We start from the raw sequence: 10,762 nt of genomic DNA, 5'->3' as shown, positions 1-10,762 counted from the left end.
CGTAAATTTAGAAACCTATCAACTCGAGCTCGTTGGGACTCTGCTGGCAAATAGTGTCTACGGAAATTCTCTGTGAACTCTTGCCATCTTTGTTGTAAGTGCATTAGCCCCTCTAGACAACTCCTAGGTCTCATACCACTGGACAGCAACATCTCGCAAACGGTAGGAAGCCAACTCTACTAACTCAGTGTCTGAAGCATGCATTACCCTCAATGTCCTCAGCATTCGATCTATAAAGTTCTATGGGTCCTCATCTGGTTTTGATCCAAAAAATACCGGAGGATCCAAATTAATAAAGTCTCGAACCCCAGCAGTAATAGCCCTGTCAACATAACTAGTACCCTGACGTTGGGCCGGAGTGGCTACTAACTGAGTCAATAACCGAATAGCATCTCGCATCTCCTGGCCTGATGCATCATGTGAAAGAACTGGAGGTACTATAGCTGCAGCCCCTCTGGGCTCCGTTACTGATATGGGGCCTCACTCTAGGTCTAACCGTGGCCCGCATCTATTGGTGGCACCCGACTGGTGTCCTCTCACTGTCCCGGCCTTGCCTCTCTGGTTGGCTGAATCTCTCCTCGTCACAGGCATTGCTGAAATCACAATACGTTATTAGAAAAGAAATCATATTGGTAGGGCTCTAACGCACGATCTAAGAAAAGAAAGAAGGACAATCTTCCTAAATCCCCTGTAGCCTGCTGTTTATAAGTGTGGTGCACAACACACCATAAACAAGACTCTGCTAGACACGGCTTGTAGACAACCCTAGGACGTAACTGCTCTGATACCGAGTTTGTCACGATCCAAACTAAAGGGCCACGATGGGCACACGGGCCCTATCTGTCGAGCACCACTAATCATGCTTTCATATCAAAATCATAAATAAGAGTGGACCTCGGGGTCATCAGATGAAATCTGTTAAATAATAATAGAAATATCTTTGAAAAGGAATGAGCCCAAAAAGACATACTATAAAACTACGCTGGACAAAACTATACAACCCGACAAGGCCATCATGAGAGACTATGCATCAAAAATATAGGCTGGGAGGGGGGGGGGGTATACAACGTCTAACTATACCATGGTTGTCTATAAGCCTCTACAGGCGTATATGACATAATAAGGTCGGGACAGGGTCCTCGCCATACCCGTATGCACACAAAAGTATAACGCACCAATAACACAGCAACAATTCCGGAACAACAGGAGGGCTCCAATATTAGCTGGACATCAACCTACTGTGGCGGATGGTCAATCTGTCTACCTGAACCTGCGAGCATGAAACGCAGTGCCCCCAGAAAAAGAACGCCAGTATGGACAAAGTACTGATTATGTAAGTCCTGAGAGTAACATAAAAGACACATAAAAGTACATAAATGAAATGAATGCAACCTGTATATCTGAACTGCCTCTATGGGCCAATGATATGCATAAATACTATGCATGCATACATAGGGGTCATACATATATATATATATATGCGTGTATAACGCCTGTCAAACCTCTGTGGGCATCCCATCATATTATATCGGCCTCTGTAGGGCATCATCATCATGTGACCAGCTGATCAGGTGGTAGTGCTTATATAACGTCGTCACCTTCCCCACATACTCATATATATAATACATAATATACGTACAGATAACGCACGGGGTCATACATCTGTATATATATATATATATATATATATATATATATATATATATATATATATATATATATATATATATATATATATATATATATATATATATATATATATGTAAGTGAAATGCAATGCATGAATATAATAAGAGTACATCTGCATACTGTCGGAGTGACTTAAGGCCGTTATACCTCCGAACATCATTATGAGATATCATTTTGAATAACATGTGACTCTATGAATCATACTGAATCTCAAGCAAGACGTAGTGAACAACATTGCTAAAACATGAATCAACATAGAACATCCCTAACCAATAAGAATGGAACCATTATGGAGTAGCATTAAGTTTACGTTTCGTTCATAAGGACTATGCCAAAAGAAGTGAAGTTAGCCTTAACATACCTCAAGTCTTTCACACAATCCACAATGAAGCCGTCGAACTAGTACTCCAATCCTATAACAAAGGAAGGTATTTCCAAGCGTAAATGATTCTAATATATCCCATAATTCAAGTGATAATTGATTCTAAAATGAAACGAGCAGCATTTCCCCTATTTCTTAATCATCACCACACATCCAACAGGCAATAATCAACACAACCACCTCATATAATCCTCTTTAAACTTAGATCATTAACATTTAGATATGTACAATAAAATAGTTCGATATACGTTTTGCATACGACACCTACACACCTCTTTCTTTCAAATACACCAGTATGACAACCCCAACACAATCTCAACATCAGCTACTATCCATACAATAAGATTTTAGCTCAAAACATATTAACAACATAACTCAAATTAGATCACAACTCAAAATAACACCAAGTTCATATTTGAACCTTTCCTCCAATTTCCTTCTCTCCAACCCTAGCATAACTATCACATAAACTCATAAACATGGAAATAAGATGAAATCGTACCTCAAGAAATCATGAACACTTCAATTCCAAGATCACTTCACCTTGAAGTATCTTCCAAAGCTATTACAAGAAGGAAAAACAAGCTCCAAGAATACTTTGAAAACCTTTAGCACTTGATTCTCACTTTTAATCCTTGATTTCCCTTGGGGAGTTGATTACATAAGTCGGAGAAATTACTAGAGGTGCTTGGGGTATGAGGAGATAAGGGAAAATGATATAAAAATGAGGGATATGAAATATAACATAAGAAAAATCTAGCACCGACTTAACTTTTACGGACCGTAAAAAATTATACAGTCCGTAAAATGGTCACAGAATACCCTCCCCCACTGTTACCATTATACAGTAGGGGTTTGTCTATTCTATGGGCGGTAGAACATTCTGCAGTCCGCATAATTGCTCCCTAATGCCAAACTTCATCCAAATGTATTCTCGTCGATTCGTTTAACCTCTAATCCTTCCATCACATATTAAGCATGAACTTAAACCCTCGTATACTCAGGATGAGCACGTCTAATCTCACATATCCTTGAAAATAATACCGCTTTTCAAATCTATAGCAACCAACTCATAAAGATACTTAACGTATAAAAGTACGGGGTGTAACATAAAACCTCTTCGGGGGGCCAAGGCACTTGGCTAGGGGTCCTAGGTAAGACCTGTGATATAAGGCCCTTTCATGCATGCAACATCGTGCAGCCTTGATTCTTAGGCATTTGTGGCTTTAGTATCCTCCGGGAGAGTCCCATTCTGCAAACAATTTATTATTTCGCTCCACTATTCCTATGTTAAGCTTGTGGTATTTACCTCGTGCATGAAGGGGTTCAGAGCAAAGTGCAAGAGGTTTACTACAAAATCTGATTCTGATTCTGTTACGGTGGTCGAGGAGCCGAGGTTTGCTAATGCATCGGCTTCAGTGTTCATTTCCCGAGGGATCTGGGCGACTTTCCACCGTTGGAAATGTGCTAGAAGCATTTTGATTTTGCCTAAGTATTCCCGCTGATTTATGATTAGTTGGGAGTCACTTTTTAGCTCGACCACTTCAGCTCCGAGTGCTTGAACCAGTTCCAAACTTGCAATTGCGGCCTCATACTCGGTCTCATTGTTAATCAAAGGCAAATATTTTACGGCCTGCCTGATCACGACCCTTGATGGGGTTATTAGGACTTCCCAATCTCGTACCCTTTGTATTGGATGCCCCATCTGTATATAGGACCCACTCTCCAAAAGCGACCTCAAATTCCCGGGCCGCTTCTTCTGAGCGTGGGGCATCAGACCCGGACTGTAATCCTTCACAAACTCCGCTAGAGCCTACGACTTGATAGCAGTCTGAGGCCTGTAGGTGATATCATAATCATATATCCCGATTAACCAACTTGCAAGCCTGCTCGAAAGGTCTGGCTTGTGCAAGATGTTTCTTAAAGAAAACGTCATTACCACGCAAATGGGATGGCATTGAAAATAAGGTTTCAGTTTTTGGGCCATGACTACCAGAGTTAGAGCCAATTCTTCAAGATACAGCTAACGAGCTTCAGCCTCGGTCAAGGCTTTGCTAATATAGTAGACGGGTGATTGCGTACCTTTGAGTGGCTAAGTTCTCATACTATCCTAGGGTTCAGTTGAAATCCTGTTATAATCCAGTCATGTTCTTATATTATTAAGAAGTCAGGTTTACTGTTCATCTTCCTTAGAACTTAGTAACTTTATTTGCTAAAGTCCAACACTGTTAAACCCTTTTGAGTCTTAGTGTGAGGTCGCCGATTAATTTTCGGCTAAGACGTTGGCAAGCCTGAATAGACCGTTGTCGCTCGAATGCTAGGAGTGCCGCTAGGAGCCAAGGTTAGGTGTTCCCGTCCCCAAGACCACATAGAAAGAAAGGGTAGACACATTAGGACATTAGAAAAACAAGTTAATAAGGATTAAGAAAGATAAACAGTAAGCTCTTACTAATTACAATACAAGAACAAGTAGGATAAAACATAACAGAGATAGTAGACGTACCCACATAGGATAGTATCCCCAAAATACAACTCTTTTCTGAGAAAGAAAAAATTTATGAAAACTCTCCGTTCTTTTAAAAGATTAAGACGTTACAACAGTTTCAAATGGCAATTCTATTTTCAAAAACGAGATCTATTATTTTATAAAAGATTCTTTGAAAAAGAAATATCATTTCAAAATTCCTTAAAGAACCCTAGAGTTCTTGACGCCTATAATAAAGGAGATAATATAAATATTATTTTAAAAGAAGTATTAATTTCTATACAAGCAGCTGAACGCTTATTAGAAGCTAGTGAAGAAAATCTATCTTTTGTTGAAGATAGTATTAAGTGGTGTCAAAACCAACTTGATAACATTACTGCTCAGTATTAATCATTAGTCTTGATAATATGAATGTTTTAAACAGTGTTAACTTGTCAACAGAAGATACAAGGATAGCTAAAGTTGAAAATGATTTACAAAACTGGAATATTCCAGAGGAACCATTCCGACAAATCTATAACACAGGAAAGTTTGATTTTGTAAAAAATTACAATATTAAAACTTGTGAATCCACAGTTGCCATCAATAGTTCGGAAGAAATTATTAAGTTATTATCCATTCAAGATATAAACAGATATAAGAAAAATTATAATTTTCTTCATATAGGGCTTGTCCAAGTTCTTTGTCAAACCTCTTCTGGATGAGGTTTAGACACACCCTTATGTCTCTTATTAAGAGATGATAGGTTATTAAATTTTGATGATTCTTTATTAGGAATTTTACAAAGTAACCTAGCTCATGGCCTCGTTTATTTTAACTGTTATCCAAATTATTCAGTTGACATCAATGACCAGAATATATTGGATACGTTAACTCTTAATATTAAAACAAGAAACATGAATAGCAAAGTTAATACAAAAGAAATAGCTGTCATATATAGAGTATATTACAGACTAATGAAAACAACTTTAGCTCCAAAAGCTAAGATAATGAGTCCAAAGGAGTTACTATGCTCATGGAATCAAACCAAGAACATAGTAGTACTTTTGTCCCAAGAATGATAAAATGGAATGAAATTTTATCCAAAGATGAATGGCACTTTGATGCCATAACTCAACTTGTTGAACACGAAAGTTCGGCTATTGAACAAGTTATTCAATACCCGGATGGATCTATTGATTTAAAATTCCTTAGATCTACATCGGTTAATGAATCATCTTCTGGCAGTCGAATGTCGTATTCACGGCCTTTGTCGAGTCAAAGAAAGTCTTTCTCAAGTCCTTCTTCTTTTAAACCCCCGGAGGAAGTAGGTGAAAGGCACGATAATTTCGTAGAAGAAATTAATAGAAGACTTAAAGGAGTAGATTTTACAAATACTATCCCTAAAGTTTATTACCATTCACAACAATCTGAAGTTAACTCAGGAAGCCCAACTGCTAGTGATATGGATTTACAAAAAGAAGTAAAAGGAGATTCCCTAGGAATGATTAGGGCCAACAACTTTAAACTAGATCTTTTAGCCTTAGACAAAGAAATGAAAAGTCCAAGGAACAAAAAGAAATTAGATTGGTACATGGATACTTATAGCTTTGAAGCTAGAATAGATTTTAAAGCTAACTGGATTAGTGACATAACTAGGTGTAAGAGTAATATAAAATTCTTCAAATGGTTTGAATTAACAGGGCAAATTCCAAACCAAATGGAATCTTTGTCCATGTTAGTCAACAAATGGCACACAAAGGCCAAAGGGATAGTCGAATCAACTGTTCCACCATTAGAAGACATCTTTATTCCAGTAGGAAAAGAAATAATTACTGCAACCCCTTTTAAAAGAGAAGGAACCAATATTGATAGTGATCCTAAAACTAAGGACATTAACAAATTGATTCAGCAAAATAATTATACAAACCAGTTATTACATGTAGTATTAAACCAATTAGTAAAAGATACTAATAAACAAGTAGCTCCTTCAAAAACTACAACTAGTACTAATCTGGAGAAACATCCAATATTTAAACTCCCAATTTTCTAAAGAAAAATTCCCACAATTACTCGATAAATTTAATCTTGAAGAAGATTTTCTTGATAAGATTAATAAACGATTAAAAATATCCGAAGCAAAGACTTCAAAGAAAAGCGGTACTAGTGAAGTTAAAACTTTAAGTACTAATGACAAAGAAATTCATAAGTTATCTATTAACCCAAGATATTCTACGAAAAAGAATTATTACAAAAGACCCTCCTTCCCAGATGTCCAATTTGAAGAAGATCAGTTTCGCACTAGTACATCACATAGTGGAAACGATATATCTGAATGGAACATAGATGGATTAGCAGAAAGCCAAATCTATAAAATATTACACGAAATGGGTATGGCTATCACAGCTTACAAAATTAAGCATGCTGGAGATAGATATGCTGCTTCTTTAATTATTTCTGGTTTCACAGGAATGTTAAAAAATTGGTGGGATAATTATCTCTCTGAAGATAATAGAGCCCAAATTTTAGGAGCCATAACCATAGGTTCTGTAATGAAAATGGAAGGAAATAACCAAGTAGTCATTGAGGAAGCAATGGAAGATGCTTCAGCAACACTAATTTACAGTATTGCTAAACACTTCATTGGAGAACCAAAACTTTTCCAAGATAGAAGTTTAGAATTATTAAACAATCTTAAATGCCCCAAATTAGATGATTTTAGGTGGTATAAAGATATGTTCTTAGAGAAAGTTATGATAAGAGAAGAGTTCGTGGTAATGATTTACGAAAAAGAAAGATTTATTAGCGGTCTACCTTCATTATTCGCCGAAAAGGTTAGAACCAAAATCAAGGATAGGTTCAATGGAAGAATCCCATATGAAAACCTTACCTATGGAGATATAATTAGTTATATTAATGTAACGGGATTGGATCTATGCACAGATTTAAAACTAAAACATTTCTTGAAAAAAGATCAACAACAATCTCGAAAGGATTTAGGGAGCTTTTGTCAAGACTTTGGTTTTGAGAAAATCTCTGCTCCATCCAAAAAATCGAGTAAAATAGTAAAGAAATCTACTACTTCAAAACCTCATTATAGGAAAAAGAAGAATGTAGATAATTCTTATAAAAAGAAAAGATTTAAAAGATCACCAAAAAAGAATTTTGGAGACACATGTTGGACATGTGGCAAAACAGGCCACAGATCTAATGAGTGTCGAGTCAATAATAGAAAGAAAAAGAAGATAAATCTTCTCGAAGTTGATGATAAAATAAAAATGAACTCTACACTATTTTAGAAGATAATGACAACACTTCATCTTCTTCTAGTGAAATTAGTGACATCGAAATTGAATCGGACTACGGTTCAACATACGAATCGAAGATTGTAACTGTACAGGAGCTATATGCACCTGCAGCCAGAATTCAATCAACGTTATTACTAAGGAACCAAAAGAATTTCTTCTTGACCTTGTTACTCATATCACTGATGAAGAGGCCAGAAAGAAATATCTAATTGAGTTAAAAAATATTATCATTAATCAATCCAAGGAAAAACCTTCGATTGAACCCTTTAATATGAAAAATGTTATGAATAGGTTTTCTTCTAAGGATGAGAAACCTACTATCAAGGATTAACAATATGAATTAATCTCGGTAAAAAAGGAGATTAAAAATGTTAAATCAAGGCTTAATAAAGTCGAAATGGACTATCTAACTGATCAGTATTATCTCGGATAAGAAAAGAAACTCTTGTAGAAGATAGTGAAGATAATCATTCCAACAATAACGATTCTATAGATCATCAAGAAAATGATGAAATTTTAGAAACTTCTAATAATAACAATACAGGAAGAACTGTAGCAATAGTCAAATCACAAAGCTGGCGTGTTCCTATTACTTTAAAAGTAGGAAACATAAGGCTTAATAAATTGGCTTTAATAGATTCGGAGAGCGATAAAAAAGCGCATCATGGAAGGATTAATACCTACTAAATATTTGGAAAAGAGTACTTCTAAGTTATACTCCGCCACTGGAGAAAAACTGAAAATAGATTACAAATTATCTAAAGCCCACATCTGTAATGATGGAATTCGTTTTATCAATAATTTTGTGGTTACCCAAGATATAAATGAACAAGTTATTTTAGAAACCCCATTTATAACTCAGATAAAACCTTATTATGCTGGATTAGATGCAATCTATACCACCATCTTAGGAAAGGAAATTAGATTTCGTTATTTATCTACTATTTCTCAGGATGAAAGTGATTTTGTTAAATCAAAAACCATTTTCAAAATATGTTTATTGTCTAATCAGATTTCATACTTAAAAGATGAAATTAAGATTAAAAAGATCGAACAAACTTTAAAAACCCCGGTGATAGAAAGGAAAATAGCAAGTTTTCAAGAAAAACTTGAACATGAAGTTTGTTCAGAATTACCAAACGCTTTTTGGGAAAGAAAGCGACACATTGTTGAACTACCATATATTGATGGATTCAATGAACAGGCTATCCCTACAAAGGCAAGGCCTATCTAAATGAACCACGAGTTAATGGAAACCTGTAAAAATGAAATCAATGATCTTTTACAAAAAAAAAGATAATAAGTTCTTCTAAATCCCCCTGGAGCTGTTCAGCATTTTATGTAAATAAAAATGCAGAAAAAGAAAGAGGATCTCCCAGTGTCACGACCCATTTTTGCCTAGGTCATGCGGGCACCTACCTTTTCCAACTCGGTAGGCGAACCCTTAACTCAACATTCACAAATAAGAGAAAATAGCGAAAGAAGTAAAATAGCGTAAGTCTCACAATCATAATATTAAAAAAAAATGTAGAAGTAAATGAAATCCACCCCCGATGTACGGTCCGGGTCATACAAGAGCATCTAACTAAATACTACAAGTCTGAATCATGATAATACATAGTAGCCTCAAAGATCATGTCTCAGAATGAAAATAAAGACATAATGATAAAAAGAGTCTTCGGGCAGCGAACGTCCTCATGCTCACCCTGAAGGACTCGAATCAGCAATCCTCGAATATTAGCCACGAGGGTAGAAGTTGATCTCAACTGGTACTCTGCATTCATAAAAGAATGCAGCAAGTACGAGTCGATATAAACAACAAGTCTTGGTAGGTATCATAGGCCGACTAAGACTAGCTAACGTATATAAAGACAACAAGCAAGATAAACACATAAACCAACAAGTACAAGTCAACATGAATCCATATCCACTGAACAAGTCATCTTTTATGTTATAGCATCTAAACCCAACTGTGCCAAGTCTCAGTATAATCAATCTGAATCAGTACATCACAGTAGTATCACAACAATCAACAGGAACCAAGATACAATGCAATGCAATAATGTATGTAGAATGAATGCAATGCATATGCAACTTTGTACAACATGTCCCGGATGGAGTAACTCCACGTCTCGGCGATCATGACCCATGGGGGACTCGCGAACTCCATGTACCACTCGCTCCGGAATATAACCTCGAATCACGAGCACACTCTCACGATCCCGGCAAAGACCTCGGGCATCGGACACTCCATCGTTCCCGGTAAGAAACCTCGGGCAACAAACACTCGTCTCTCTTTTACGCTCTCCGGCAAAGATCTCGGAGGCTACACTCTCTCGCATATCATCAGTGGTTCCATAACCATGCATATATCAATGTATCATGGAAATGCGTTTGAGTATGATGAAATATAATGTCAACAACCAATTCAATCCGAAACGGTACCACACATGGCATACAAGTAATATCAGCAATAAGGCTACACAATAAGCCACAATGGAATCACCATTCTCATTTCAATATAAATCAAGTAAAGTACCGAAATATCATGGCCATGATCTATCACTAGTCACAATTACCAATATCTCAACGTGTCAACGAGCCAACAAGTAAATAGATCAAGATGAGTTAGCAACATAACGAGGTGGCTAGCCCCTAAATCATACAACAAGGCCCAACCTAAGACAATATTCATCCCAACTTCGCACCCGAAGGCTTACATGCATTCTCCAACAATATCATCTAAACATACGCTTCGCTAATCGAAGTCTCACCATAAGGTAAACCGTAACCTACCTCAAAGTCAAGCCAACGAACTCACAAAGTCGTCTTTCCTTTCCTGAGCGTCTCTGAATGTTCCTGATCTTGTCATAGTTCTGAAATTTCACATTAGCAGACTTTTACTCTACTTTCTCGTTC

At 36.7% G+C, this 10,762-nt stretch overlaps 1 protein-coding gene across 1 annotated transcript; it reads left to right on the top strand.

Moving 5' to 3' along the window:
* Window positions 1-6,922: 6,922 nt before the first annotated feature.
* LOC132034705 (uncharacterized) lies at window positions 6,923-9,077 on the top strand. The gene is made up of 2 exons (XM_059425073.1): window positions 6,923-7,648; window positions 8,481-9,077. The coding sequence occupies exons 1-2, from the start codon at window positions 6,923-6,925 to the stop codon at window positions 9,075-9,077; spliced, it is 1,323 nt and encodes a 440-aa protein (XP_059281056.1).
* Window positions 9,078-10,762: the final 1,685 nt, after the last annotated feature.

This window comes from Lycium ferocissimum, chromosome 10 (assembly GCF_029784015.1).
Source record: "Lycium ferocissimum isolate CSIRO_LF1 chromosome 10, AGI_CSIRO_Lferr_CH_V1, whole genome shotgun sequence".
Classification (NCBI taxonomy): domain Eukaryota; kingdom Viridiplantae; phylum Streptophyta; class Magnoliopsida; order Solanales; family Solanaceae; genus Lycium; species Lycium ferocissimum.
This window is presented reverse-complemented; position numbering and strand designations above follow the sequence as displayed.